At 44.0% G+C, this 15,161-nt stretch overlaps 1 protein-coding gene across 2 annotated transcripts in view; it reads left to right on the plus strand.

The window, feature by feature from the left end:
- LOC138752606 (dual specificity calcium/calmodulin-dependent 3',5'-cyclic nucleotide phosphodiesterase 1A-like) overlaps nucleotides 1-15,161 on the plus strand; it is a 242,789-nt gene that overhangs the window by 130,599 nt on the left and 97,029 nt on the right. For both annotated transcript variants that reach the window (XM_069915385.1, XM_069915384.1), the window contains exon 6: nucleotides 11,904-12,020. In XM_069915385.1, the coding sequence (XP_069771486.1) occupies nucleotides 11,904-12,020 (117 nt within the window). The remainder of the gene's footprint in view (nucleotides 1-11,903; nucleotides 12,021-15,161) is intronic.

A 15,161-nucleotide genomic window follows, 5' to 3' on the forward strand; every position in this document is an offset into this window, starting at 1 on the left:
TAATTACAAGTTGGGAAACATTATCAAGGGAAGGAATAATTTGAATTTTCTGTGATGGTGTCAAATGGGGGATATCAAATCAGCAATCCATTTCTGATTGATTGGGTGATTGGCTGCGACACTGGCATATAGAAATATTCAAACAGATCTGGAGAATTAAAGTATCAGTATGAGTGTGAAGGTCCCAGTGCGTGTGGTTACTGGGGTATAGGTAATACTTTGTGTGGAAGTGAAGATCCCAGTTGGTGTGGCTACTGGAGTATAGGTAATGACTGGTGTGGATGTGAAGGTCCGAGTGGGAGTGCCTACAGGAGTATAGATAAAGACTGGTGTGGATGTGAAGGTCCCAGTGGGAGTGGCTACTGGCATATAAGTAATGACTGGTGTGGATGTGAAGGTCCAAGTGGGAGTGCCTACTGGAGTATAGGTAATGACTGGTATGGATGTGAAGGTCCCAGTGGGATTGGCTACTGGAGTATAGGTAATGACTGGTGTGGATGTGAAGGTCCCAGTGGGAGTGGCTACTGGAGTATAGGTAATGACTGGTGTGGATGTGAAGGTCCAAGTGGGAGTGCCTACTGGAGTATAGGTAATGACTGGTGTGGATGTGAAGGTCCCAGTGGCATTGGCTACTGGAGTATAGGTAGTGACTGGTGTGGATGTGAAGGTCCGAGTGGGAGTGCCTACTGGAGTATAGGTAAAGACTGGTGTGGGTATGAAGGTCCCAGTGGGAGTGCCTACAGGAGTATAGGTAAAGACTGGTGTGGATGTGAAGGTCCCAGTGGGAGTGGCTACTGGCATATAGGTAATGACTGGTGTGGATGTGAAGGTCCAAGTGGGAGTGCCTACTGGAGTATAGGTAATGACTGGTGTGGATGTGAAAGTCCCAGTGGGAGTGGCTACTGGATTATAGGTAATGACTGGTGTGGATGTGAAGGTCCCAGTGGATATGGCTACTGGAGTATAGGTAATGACTGGTGTGGATGCGAAGGTCCCAGTGGGTGTGGCTACTGGAGTATAGGTAATGACTGGTGTGGATGTGGAGGTCCCAGTGGGAGTGCCTAGTGGAGTAAAGGTAATGACTGGTGTGGATGTGAAGGTCCCATTGGGAGTGGCTACTGGAGTATAGGTAGTGACTAGTGTGGATGTGAAGGTCCCAGTGGGAGTGGCTACTGGAGTATAGGTAAAGACTGGTGTGTATGTGAAAGTCCCAGTGGGAGTGGCTACTGGAGTATAGGTAAAGACTGGTGTGGGTATGAAGGTCCCAGTGGGAGTGCCTACAGGAGTATAGGTAAAGACTGGTGTGGATGTGAAGGTCCCAGTGGGAGTGGCTACTGGCATATAGGTAATGACTGGTGTGGATGTGAAGGTCCAAGTGGGAGTGCCTACTGGAGTATAGGTAATGACTGGTGTGGATGTGAAAGTCCCAGTGGGAGTGGCTACTGGAGTATAGGTAATGACTGGTGTGGATGTGAAGGTCCCAGTGGATGTGGCTACTGGAGTATAGGTAATGACTGGTGTGGATGCGAAGGTCCCAGTGGGTGTGGCTACTGGAGTATAGGTAATGACTGGTGTGGATGTGGAGGTCCCAGTGGGAGTGCCTAGTGGAGTAAAGGTAATGACTGGTGTGGATGTGAAGGTCCCATTGGGAGTGGCTACTGGAGTATAGGTAGTGACTAGTGTGGATGTGAAGGTCCCAGTGGGAGTGGCTACTGGAGTATAGGTAAAGACTGGTGTGTATGTGAAAGTCCCAGTGGGAGTGGCTACTGGAGTATAGGTAATGACTGGTGTGAGTGTGAAAGTTGTGGTAGGTCGTTGTCATACCCACACTCCTGTTCGGCTCCGAATCATGGGTCCTCTACCGGCATCACCTACAGCTCCTAGAACGCTTCCACCAGTGTTGTCTCCGCTCCATCCTCAACATTCGTTGGAGCGATTTCATCACCAACATCGAAGTACTCGAGATGGCAGTGGCCGACAGCATCGAATCCACGCTGCTGAAGATCCAACTGCGCTGGGTAGGTCACGTCTCCAGAATGGAGGACCATCGCCTTCCCAAGATCGTGTTATATGGCGAGCTCTCCACTAGCCAACGAGTCATAGGTGCACCAAAGAAGAGGTACAAGGGCTGCCTCAAGAAATCTCTTGGTGCCTGCCACATTGACCACTGCCAGTGGGCTGATATCACCTCAAACCGTGCATCTTGGCGCCTCACAGTACGGCGGGCAGCAACCTCCTTTGAAGAAGACCGCAGAGCCCACCTCACTGACAAAAGACAAAGGAGGAAAAACCCAACACCCAACCCCAACCAACCAATTTTCCCCTGCAACCGCTGCAACCGTGTCTGCTTGTCCCGCATCAGACTTGTCAGCCACAAACGAGCCTGCAGCTGACGTGGACATTACACCTCCATTAATCTTCGTCCGTGAAACTAAGCCAAAGAGAGAAGAAAGAGAGAATTTCCTGGTGGACAAGGTAAATGAAGGATGCATTAAATTAGCACAATACTGGGGCTATGAAAGATGAAAAAAGGGAAATGTATGCACTACAACATTCTCTACCTCCTCTGCATCCCATCCTAAACTGATAATTTTTTTACATTATGCGTATCCATCTTTTGCCATTGGTTTATAAATCACTTGGGGGGGGGGGGGGAAACTATCTAATTGTTATGTAAACATTTGAAGGCTTTTGCATTCCCCAAATTAATTCTTATGATTTGCAAACACAATGGAAAGGTTCTACAAGGATAATCGTTCCAATCCTGTTGCACAGCATCTTTCCTTCTTTAACAAATTATCCTGCCTCAGAACTGGTCTCATGTCCCATAAATCTGAAGTCCTCCTTCTGCCAAGCAATGATATAGTCTTGCTAGGCAGTAGTGATGTGGAGTATAATATAGAAGAACCTACCAGTCTCCTTGACTATGGAGTTCTCTCTGACTAGTGCATATCTAATCTCTGTCTCCTGTGCACCTCTTTAAGGTATTGTTCTCCAGTTTATAATGTGCTAATTTGAGAGAGATACCCAATATGAAAATTGTTACATTTTGATCTTTGTGGATCCCAGATTCCCTCAGACCAGAGAGTTGTCACCCCTGGAATCTATGGTCCAGAAAACCTGCTACACTTATCCCATGCAGTGACTCCAGCTGCAGGTTAAGTGTGCAACATTTAATCTCAGGTTGAAGCAGCTTCAGGGAAGTCCTATTTCTCTTGTCACCATGAGTACTATGGCATTCAATAAATTTCACCTGCTAGTCAGTTGCAAAAACAATGGAAAGGCTCTACAAGGATAATCCAAGAGGCAAGAAATTTATTTTTGACAAGCCTATTAACTGTTTACTCTCAACTAGCTGTGCCTCCGTCAATCAACAATCTACAGGAGGAACTCTCAGTGGGAGCCAAAGAATGTAATTTCAGGTCGACCCTTTATCAGGACTGGTCAGAGATAGCTTGTATAGTGTAGATAGGGTGCGAGCGGATGGACGAGGGACAGTAGGGATTGGTGAAGCAGGGAGAGGTGAAGAATGTTGGGCAAAGGAAAGATCGGCAGGTGCCAGGCGCTAAGGGAGAGAGGCGAGAGGTAAATAAAGAGGATCGTTGAAGATGAATCATACACATTTGAATAGAGTGATATGACTGGTGCTGGAACCAGATAAAAAGATGGTAATGGTGATATAATGAAAGCTGTTGGGAAAGAGATATAAGGAAGGACAGATTGGACCAGAGCTAAAGAGGGGATGGGTGGGTGAAGAATTCGGACAAATTGTGAGAGGGTTGGGGATGGGTGTGAAAGGAGCACAGTGGCGATGAAGGGGAAAGAACAGAAGAACAATAAACAAAACTGCTGGAGAAACTCAGCCGGTCATCCAGCATCCATAGGAGGAAAAGTACAGTCCCAAGTATCGACTGGCTCTGACATCTTGGGGAAGCTGCATCCTCTTAATCCTGACCCATTTCTGCCACTGAGTCAGCCAAGTCTCTATAATGGCCACATTATAGATCCATGTGTTAATCCACTCTGCGTTCATCTGCACTATTCCTAATACTCCTTGCATTAAAGTGCATTCATTTCAACCCATCCAACGCCCTGCATTTATGCTCCATTCTCTGCCTGTCCTTCCTCCCAGTCTCACTGCACACAGCATCTACTCCTTCACCAACACGGCATCTACCTCTTCACCAACACAGCATCTACCCCTTCACCAACACAGCATCTACCCCTTCACCAGCACAGCATCTACCCCTTCACCAACACAGCATCTACCCCTTCACCAGCACAGCATCTACCCCTTCAACAACACGGCATCTACCTCTTCACCAACACAGCATCTACCCCTTCACCAACACAGCATCTACCCCTTCACCAGCACAGCATCTACCCCTTCACCAACACAGCATCTACCCCTTCACCAACACAGCATCTACCCCTTCACCAACACAGCATCTACCCCTTCACCAACACAGCATCTACCCCTTCACCAACACAGCATCTACCCCTTCACCAACACAGCATCTACTCCTTCACCAACACAGCATCTACCCCTTCACCAACACAGCATCTACCCCTTCACCAACACAGCATCTACTCCTTCAGCAACACTGCATCTACCCCTTCACCAACACAGCATCTACCCCTTCACCAGCACAGCATCTACCCCTTCACCACCACAGCATCTACCCCTTCACCAACACAGCATCTACCCCTTCACCAGCACAGCATCTACCCCTTCACCACCACAGCATCTAACCCTTCACCAACACGGCATCTACCTCTTCACCAACACAGCATCTACCCCTTCACCAACACAGCATCTACCCCTTCACCACCACGGCATCTACCCCTTCACCACCACGGCATCTACCCCTTCACCACCACGCCATCTACCCCTTCACCACCATGCCATCTACCCCTTCACGAACACAGCATCTGCTCCTTCACCAACACACCATCTACCTTTTCATCTGACCTAACACTCTGGTTCTCATCCCCCTGCCTCGCTAGTTTAAAACTTGCCCAACAATGCTATCAAACCTGCCCACAAGAACATTGGTCCCTTTCCAGTTCAGCTGGAACCAATCTTTAATGTACAGTTCATGCCTTGTCCGGAGAAGCTCACAATGATCCTCAGATGTGCATTCATCTGTCAGAATTCTTATTCTTGCCTTCACTAGCTTGGCATGGACAGCAATCCAGAGATTGCTACCCTTGAGGTTCTGTTCTTCAGCTTCCTTCCGAGCTCCCTACATTCACCCTTCATGATCTCATCACTTTTCCTCTCTCTCTCTCTCTCTCTCTCTCTCTCTCTCTCTCTCTCTCTCTCTCTCCCTCCCCCTCTCTCCTCTCTCTTTCTCCCCCCCCCCTCCCCACAATTGGGACCAACATATATCACAGTATTTGGCTGTTCACCCTCTCTCTTAAGAATTCTATGGACTTGATCAGAGGCATCTCTAACCCTGGTGCCCAGGAGGCAATATGCCATCTGAGATCCTTTCCACAGAATCTCTTGTCTATTCTCCTCACCAATGACTCCCCTCTCACTTTTCCTCTCCTTTTTTCCCTTAACTTCTGAGCTATAGAGCCACAGTCTATGCCAGAAACTGGGCTGCTGTGGCTTTTCCCTACTATGTAGTCCCTCTCAACACTATCCAAAATGGTATACTTTTTATTGATGAGAATCGCTACAGGGATCAATGTTTCCTTTTATTGTCGAATAATAATGCATTAAAAATGTTATATACCATATTTCACCACATATAGGATGCACTGGCATATAAGACCCTCCCCATTTTTAGTGTGAAATTTTAGGAGAAATTAGTTTTAGTTTATTTAGGACATCGATAAAACTCTTTTAATAATAATACTGTTTAATTACCAAGAGAAAACCTTTAATAAGAGAACATTAAAACAAGTACCTATCATAGACAAAAGCACAGTAAAACATTGGTGTCTTGTACCAAAGAGTTAAATCGTCTTCACTGCCTGAGCATTCATCAGGCACCATCATGGTCAAAACCCAAAAACTCTGCATCAATAATATAGGTATCACTCTTTTCAAATAATGCTTTGTCCTCAGGGCCATCAAGAGCATTACTAATTCCACACTTCTTACAAGCCTTAATAATAACGCCAGCTCTTATAATGTCCCAAGAAGTCTTCACCCACTCACACATCTATATAATGGTGAGGCATTTCACTCTTCCTGCTCCCGTTAGTGTATGGTGTATGGACCTTTTCTCCAACCATTCATTCCAATGTTCTCTCATGCTATTTTTAAATGGCTTGTTTATACACCCATCTATAGGCTGCAATTGGCTCGTCAGACCACCAGGAATAATAGGCATCTGGGTTTTCAGTTCTCGTGCCATTTTTTTTTTAAACATCTTCAGTTCTGTATGCCCTGTGCAGGTCTTTTTTAAAGAGTCCACCAGGATGCCTTCACCATATTTTCTGCAACCATAATTCGATTCCAGCTTTGTCCATGCAGCCTTTTGGATAAACCTGAAGAAACACACTGTGTTTCTTTGGGATGAGTCTTCCTTTTAACTATTACAAACGGTGGCAGTTTTGTGCCATCAGCATGACAAGCCAGAACTAGTGTACTGTTTGTCTTTTCATGACCAGTGGTTTTTAATGACGATGGTTTTAGCTCCTTTAACACTCACAGATTTGTTGGATGATACATTGAATGTAACTGGAACTTCATCCTTGTTCCCAATTTGGCCCAGTTCAAAACCAGTTCTCTTTCATGCATTCATTACAAACTTATGAAATTCTAATATTTTGTCTTCATAACCTGCTGGCATTTTCTGTGCAATTGATGTTTTTGTACACATTGATAAACCGTGCCATTTCTTTACTGGTACCACCAACCTGTCGCAGTAAAATCCTTTTCCTTTAATTCTTCTCAAAAGCTCCTGGCCTTATGCATTATCAGCTTTTTAAAAAATATTTTATTTTCATTTTTCCAAACTTATATCAAACATTACATACATCATATAAATAATATTTTAAAATTACAGTCTCACCCCCCTCCCCATTGCTAACATTAAAAAAAAATTGTCCAAAAAGGAAGGGGTGCTTGAGCTGCCATCATTAATTAGTCCATATTTTGATCTTCAGGAATTCAATACTATTAATCTAACTATATTATTTAAACCTTTTCAGGGAAGTTAATTATATCCTTTAGCCAGGATGATTCAAATAAGGTTGCCATATTTTAGCAAACACATCATATTTCTTTCTAAGATTGTAAGTTAACTTTTCCAGAGGGGCACCACTTTGCATTTCCATATTCCAGCGAGTAACAAGTAGGGGGGGAGTCAGACTTCCATGTAACCACAATACGTCTCCTGGCCACCGCTAGTGCAAACTGGATTTGATATGTTGATAGTTTTGTGCCAATAACCATAAGATTGGTCAATAAAAACATTTCTGGTTCCAATGGAAAATCCACTGCTATAATTTTTGTCAAAATTTCTGCAAGTCATACCCAAAGGATCTGATTTTCGCGCAGAGCCAGGTTGAAGGTACAAATGTTCCAACCTCAATACCACATCTAAAACACAAGTCCAGAATTTCAGATTTTAAAATGTGTAATTTTTGCGGTGGAAAGCATAATTGGTGCATAAAATTATATTTGCACCAATCTATCTCTGACATTAATAAATAATGTCATAGTATCCAAGCACAATTTTGATCAATCTTCCCTGCTTCTCTTTCATTTAATACCCAGTTTAAAAAAAAACTCCTCAAGTTGTGGCCAACGTGGAGCTGGACAATGAAGGTTACATTTACCCTTTTTTTTCAGTCTAGTAATTTTTCTTGAATTTTCCATGCACTTACAATTTTTGCTGTAGGTGGCGCTCCAAACATTTTAGCTGCTGCTCTATTACCGCCCTCCTTAGGATACGTTACAACTTTTAGTTTGCACGCATTAGTGTAGCTTGAATGCTTTTCTCCTTTCACCATCTTGCAGATGAAAGCCTCCACTTTTTTTCTTTGGCTTGGCTTCGCGGACGAAGATATATGGAGGGGTAAAGTCCACATCAGCTGCAGGCTCGTTTGTGGCTGACAAGTCCGATGCGGGACAGGCAGACACGGTTGCAGCGGTTGCAAGGGAAAAGTGGTTGGTTGGGGTTGGGTGTTGGGTTTTTCCTCCTTTGTCTTTTGTCAGTGAGGTAGGCTCTGCGGTCTTCTTCAAAGAAGGTTGCTGCCCACCGAACTGTGATGCGCCAAGATGCACGATTTGAGGCGATATCAGCCCACTGGCGGTGGTCAATGTGGCAGGCACCGAGCTTTCTTTAGGCAGCCCTTGTACCTCTTCTTTGGTGCACCTCTGTCTCGGTGGCCAGTGGAGAGCTTGCCATATAACACGATCTTTGGAAGGCGATGGTCCTCCATTCTGGAGACGTGACCTACCCAGCTCAGTTTGATCTTCAGCAGCGTGGATTCGATGCTGTCGGCATCTGCCATCTCGAGTACTTCGATGTTGGAGATGAAGTCGCTCCAATGTATGTTGAGGATGGAGCAGAGACAACGCTGTTGGAAGTGTTCTAGGAGCCGTAGGTGATGCCGGTAAAGGACCCATGATTCGGAGCCGAACAGGAGTGTGGGTATGACAACGGCTCTGTATACGCTAATCTTTGTGAGGTTTTTCAGTTGGTTGTTTTTCCAGACTCTTTTGTGTAGTCTTCCAAAGGCGGTATTTGCCTTGGCGAGTCTGTTGTGTATCTCGTTGTCGATCCTTGCATCCGATGAAATGGTGCAGCCGAGATAGGTAAACTGGTTGACCGTTGAGTTTTGTTTGCCCGATGGAGATGTGGGGGGCTGGTAGTCATGGTGGGGAGCTGGCTGATGGAGGACCTCAGTTTTCTTCAGGCTAACTTCCAGGCCAAACATTTTGGCAGTTTCCGCAAAACAGGACGTCAAGCGCTGGAGAGCTGGCTCTGAATGGGCAACTAAAGCGGCATCATCTGCAAAGAGTAGTTCATGGACAAGTTGCTCTTGTGTCTTGGTGTGAGCTTGCAGGCACCTCAGATTGAAGAGACTGCCATCTGTGCGTTACCGGATGTAAACAGCATCTTCTTTGTTGAGGTCTTTCATGGCTTGTTTCAGCATCATGCTGAAGAAGATTGAAAAGAGGGTTGGTGCGAGAACGCAGCCTTGCTTCACGGCATTGTTAATGGAGAAGGGTTCAGAGAGCTCATTACTGTATCTGACCCGACCTTGTTGGTTTTCGTGAAACCCTCTGGGATCACGGACTCGTCCCCTGAAAGCCTCCACTACAGTGTCCAAAATGGCGGCTCGAAAATGTCATCTTTGCATACAAGACTTGGGCTGGTTTTTGAGCCGAAAGAAGGCAGTCCTATATGCCATCAAAAACAGAACATGATATACCTCAATGTTTGTCTGCTGTAAGGCAAACAAAGCATTACCGGGAGCATTGCCCAGTGTGCCTAACATGAGAAGAAAGAGAAGCAAAAGAGAGTCCCTTCAGAGACACTCTGTGCCCGTGGATTTGCCTCCAACCCTCCCGCAGCAGCACAGACTTCAGTTCAAACCATCAGCAACCTGACTCCAGATCCAAACCTCCGATACAATCAGGAAGCCTTCAATGCCTTTTGGGAGCCCTTCTTGCCCTCAGCAGCACCTTGAGTCCAAGATCTCGTACTAGTTTCCAGGAGCTAGTTGCCAGCAGCCCACAGCCTGCGTGAATCCTTTGACCACGTCACCAACAGCCTGCAGCCTCTGTGGGATTTTTCAGTCGCTGAGACCCTCGCTGCTGCACTGCTGTGGTCAGTGACCAGAGGGTTGTCTCCTGTGCTTCTCTTTCTCAACAGTTGGCTCTTGGTCGGACCCCTACCCAATTTTATGTTCTTTTTCTCATGCAGTGTTTATGGAGATGAATTTCTAATCCATTCTTTCTCAAGCTTGGGACATTTCCACCTGCCTGCTTTTTTTTTTATCATATCTTGATAAAGGGCTCAGACCTGTAACATTGGTCACTCTTTTACTTGCTGTAGATGGTGCATGACCTTTTTGTGTATTGCTCTACAATCCCAGTGTCTTTCCTGTTTAATGTTTCTTTTGAGCCGCTTCCTTAGCTACCAACAATATTTGTAACAACTAGAAGCAAGATTCCTTTATTATCATATACAGAACATGTAATATTACACCAAATTTCATTCTACCAGCTGTAAGGCAGACAAAATAACATTTAAAAGTAACCTATGTAATCTTTCCCTATTCTATTTTCTGAGTGAAGCTTCACTGTAATCCATTCAATATTTCTCACCCTGCAGCTCTGCATGTCTTGAAACATCTTGCTCCTGGCCTCCCTGATTCCTCAATTACAAATCGGTACAACCTTCTGGTTACCTCATCACAAGAATGATTGATAACACAAAAGCAAAATAGATCAAATCAGAAACTATTTATTGTCATGAAGTGAAACAGAAATGTAACATTACACAAAATTGCCTTTAGTCTGCCATTCACCATTAGCATTGCCTAGAGCCCCATACAGAGGAGATTTAGAAGTGTAGCGCCAGTGCTGGAACATCTTTGTAAAGAAACAAGATTATCCAGGTTCGTGTTTTCTTTGTGATACAAGAGGATAAGGGATGATTAAATTGAAGCATTATATTTGAGAGGCTTGGGCAGAATGAATAGGAAGGGTCCTTTGACAGAGAAGAGGGAGATGTTTAAGATATTTCACAGAGAGTATGTGAGCTTTTGTTTTGTTACTCAGTATGTCATAAAGGTCCAGTGCTCACTGCCTGAGAAGATTGTACAGTCTGTCCAGGTAACAAACTTGCATCATTTTATTACGCCGTCCACAAGTCAATTTTAGTAAACACTCCAAAATTCTGGGGGAACTCAGCCGGTCTTTTCAGCATCCATAGGAGACAAAGATATATGGCCAACATTTTGGGTCTGAGCCCTTCTTCAAGTAAAAATCAGAAAAGGCAGAAGCCGGATGTATCAGAAAGTCTCAGATTTCAAACAATGGGGGAAGAATCCAGACCAACAAAAGGTGTTAATTGGATATGATAAGTGACTACGTGAGAATTTATCATGTCTGTGCAAAAGAAGACAGGAAAAAGAGAGATGACAGGGGAAGCAAGGTGGGGTGGGGAGGTTAACGAAAGCCAGAGAAGTTGATTAATACCATCCGGTTGGAGGGCTCCCAGTTGGAAGATGAGGTGTCGTCCCTCCAATTTACAGGTGGTCTCAGTCTGGCAGTGCATGAGACTGTGAACAGACATGTCAGCAATGGAGAATTGAAATGGGTGGCCACTGGGAGATTCACTCTATTGCAGTGGACAGAGCTGAGAGGCTCATCAAAGTGATCTCCCAGTCTGTGTCAGCAATAAACCTTTGTCTCCTTTAGATGCTGAAAAGACAGCTGAGTTCCTCTAGCATTTCAGTGTGTTTACTACCATCACAGCATCTGCAGCCTATCGTGTTTCACTCAAGTCAATTTTGTCCCGACGTCAGAAAGTGCACAAAAACTTTCAAAGTTGTAACGTGGGGCATTGAAAGCACATAAACTGATGAGAAAGAACAGTTACTAAAAGCAGAGAGAGGGAGGAACTTTGTTCTGGTGTTTGCAGGAGCATTTACGTATCTATGTAGGTACGTCAGACTTTTGAATTTAACATTATGAGAGCTTGTTTCCTATGTTGGGATGTTCATAAGTTGGCCTTTTGTAACCCAAGGATGGCCTTAATCTTCATGGCTGCAGGATGGCGAAGTTCTTTCTCAGTATGAAGAGGTGAATGACTGCTACCTGTGCCATAAATGTCTGATCGTGTATTTCATGTTCCTTTCCCAATGTTATTTTGATAAAGTTAAATGAATTATGATGAAGCAGTCTCTTTTACACTGTTTTTCAGAACATAGATAAATGGACCTTCAATGTATTTGCTTTGAGTGAAGCCTGTGGAGAACACACGCTGAGATTTGTCGTTTATGAACTCTTCACCAGATATGATCTAATTAGTCGTTTCAAGGTTAGTGGGTAATTATTTTGGTTTGCTTGAATGTATCTGCATGATGTTTAGATATTAAAGTGTAGCAAAATGCAACCCATTTGTTAAATTTGTGAAAAATAATTACATTTTCTTTATGATTTCCCTTCGATTGCACATGAGAAGTAAAGATCTAGTCGTCAAATCTACTAGCACTTTAATCATCTCTGGGCACCTACTCTCCAAAACTCCTGGTGTAGAGAACTGAGAAATTTGGAAGGTCACTGCTCCTTACAAAAAGGAATTCCAACACCACTTTATTGAAATTACCTTCTCCTTACCTTGCAACAATCTTCCCTCACTGGAGATTCTCCCTCTGGTGGAAGCATCTCCACATCTGCCTTAAGATCTTGCACATTTTAATAGAATTACTGCTCATTCTTTTATATTTCAAAGAATGTGGAATCTAATGGAGCTGCTCTCAAAGTGCCAGTGAATTGGATTCAATCTGAATCAGAAGATGTTCTGTGTGGAACTTGTTCGACCTTTGTGTGACTGCATTTGGTCCTTCCTCCCCCCCACCACCCCCCTACCGCCCCCCACATCCCAAAGATGTGTGGTTTGGGAGGCCATTGTAAATTGCCCCAAGTCTGTAAGGGTGATAGAATGGGGAATGTGCGGAGCGAGTAATTGTAGGCTTGGTGTTCAATGGGAATGGACTAGATTGACCAAAGTGTATGCATCCATGCTTTACGCATTTGATTGTATCAATGCAAATCTTATTTTTGGTTTATGGAATCAAATTTAGTGACATAGTGTCACTAAATCCAGTTGGATGGATCCAAAGAAAATAGCTTTCATTTGGCTAAAACATCAGATTGTCAGAAAGTATCAGGTATTCAAGCTATGATTTCAGCTAAAGAATTATCTGTAAGTGCAATGCTCTCTGATCTGTATATTTTTGTGTAGTAGCAAGTGCATGACAAAGAATAGGCTCTGGAAAATGGATTACAGTGGAAATCTACTGTATAATGTTACAAAATTATATTCTCAGTGCATGAGCAACAGTGTTTGTACATGCGAGACTGGAATCTGAGCCATTCATCCAGTGCTCCTGTTGTGGGCTCCTTTATATTGGAGAGACTGGATGCAGACTGGGAGATTGCTTCGTTGAGCACCTCAGATCTATCCTCTGTAGTAGTGGTTAGTGGGGTTAGCTGTGTTGAGGTCGCTAGGAGGGTGCAGAGTAATTTGGACAAGTTAGGTGAGTGGGCCAAGACGTGGCAGATGCAATATAATGTGGATAAATGTAAGGTTATCCATTTTGGTGGTAAGGACAGAAAAGAGGACTATTATTTAAATGGTATCTGTTTAGGAAAAGGGGCTATGCAGAGAGACTTGGGTGTTGCTGTGCATCAGTCATTGAAAGTGGGCGCACAGGTGCAGCAGGTGGTGAGGAAGGCAAATGTTATGTTGGCGTTCATAGCAAGAGGATTTGAGTCCAGGAGTAGGGAGATCCTGCTGCAGCTGTACAGGGCCTTCGTGAGACCACACCTGGAGTACTGCGTGCAGTTTTGGTCGCCTTATCTGAGGAAGGATGTCCTTGCCTTGGAGGGGGTGCAGAGAAGATTCACTAGACTGATACCAGGAATGGAAGGACTTGGATATGAGGAAAGGTTGGATAGACTTGGCTTGTATTCTCTGGAATTCAGAAGATTGAGGGGAGATCTTATAGAAACATAAAATTCTTAAGGGATTAGACAGACTAGATGCAGGAAGGTTGATTCTAATGCTGGGAAAAACTAAAACCAGGGGGTCACAGTTTAAGGATAAGGGGAAAGTTTTTTTAGGACTAAGATGAGGAAAACTTTCTTCTCTCAGAGAGTGGTAGATCTGTGGAATTCTTTGCCACAGGAAGTAGTTGAGGCCGGTTCCTTGTCAATATTTAAGAGTAGTATAGATATGGCCCTTGTGGCTAAGGGAATCAAGGGGTATGGGGAGAAGGTATGAACCGGTTACTGATCAGCAATGATCATATTGAATGGCGGTGTAGGCATGAAGGGCCAAATGGCCTACTCCTGCACCTATTTTTTCTCTATGTCCCAGTGGTCACCCTTTTCAATTCCACTCCCCATCCCTTGCCAACATGCTTGACCACGGTATCAAGAATCACCAGACTGAGATCACTCATTATAGAAACAAAACCTCATGTTCCATCTACCAGATGGCATTAACATCCACTTCTCTGGTTTTTGTTAGCTCAGTCTCTCTCTCTCTCTCTCTCTCTCTCTCTCTCTCTCTCTCTTCCCCCCACCCCCACCCAACTTTTCACTCTTGTTTCATTTACCCCAGCTCTGCATTAACAGAGACAAATCTCCTCCAGGAAATTCTCACCTTTCCTCTCTCTTGGCCTCCTCTCATTATTCAATTAACAACTTTTGTGTGTTGGTCTGTACTCTTCCCCTGGCCTTTCCTTTAGTTCAGATGCCTGCCTGCTTTTTACTCTTATCTTGAAGAAGGGCTCAGACGTGAAATCTCAGTTACATGTATTTACCTCCTACGTACCTGCTGAGTTCCTCCAGTATTTCTGCATTTTTACTGCAATCACAGCATCTGTAGACTTTCGTGTTTCACAGCACTCAAAATATGCTTCCACTGTTGCTTACTGGAACTTCAATCACATTAGTGCAGGTCCTTATAAATTCTAAGTACTCTTATTAAATGGAGCATGGATTATTAAATCATGGATCATCTTCAATTTCTATGAAGATGTTAATTGTTTTATGGAAATTTTAATGATAAGTATTCCTTATTGCTCAGAAGCAAAACACGGGACAATTGCTCTACAATTACAGGACATTGCTAATTGAATAAAAGATGATGCGAAAAAATCTACTGTTATTTTCAGCAATCATAAAAGTGGGACGGGATTGACGAGAAATAGAATTAATCCATACAGGGAAATCTCTAATATATGTATTAGTGGGAGTCTGATCATCACTCAAATCAATTCATCACAGCTGTTCAGACCGAGAAAGTTAATAGTTGGTGTTGGAGCTTCTTTTAATACGTTTAGTTTCGCCAATAAACATTCAAGGTCTCATCATTTATGTGGAACCATGATGCCTCGAATGTGCAGCTATGCAAATAAAGTCATCTGTCTTCAGAATAAATAAGCCCGTC

The sequence above is a fragment of the Narcine bancroftii genome, chromosome 2 (assembly GCF_036971445.1).
Source record: "Narcine bancroftii isolate sNarBan1 chromosome 2, sNarBan1.hap1, whole genome shotgun sequence".
NCBI classification, from domain to species: Eukaryota; Metazoa; Chordata; class Chondrichthyes; order Torpediniformes; family Narcinidae; genus Narcine; species Narcine bancroftii.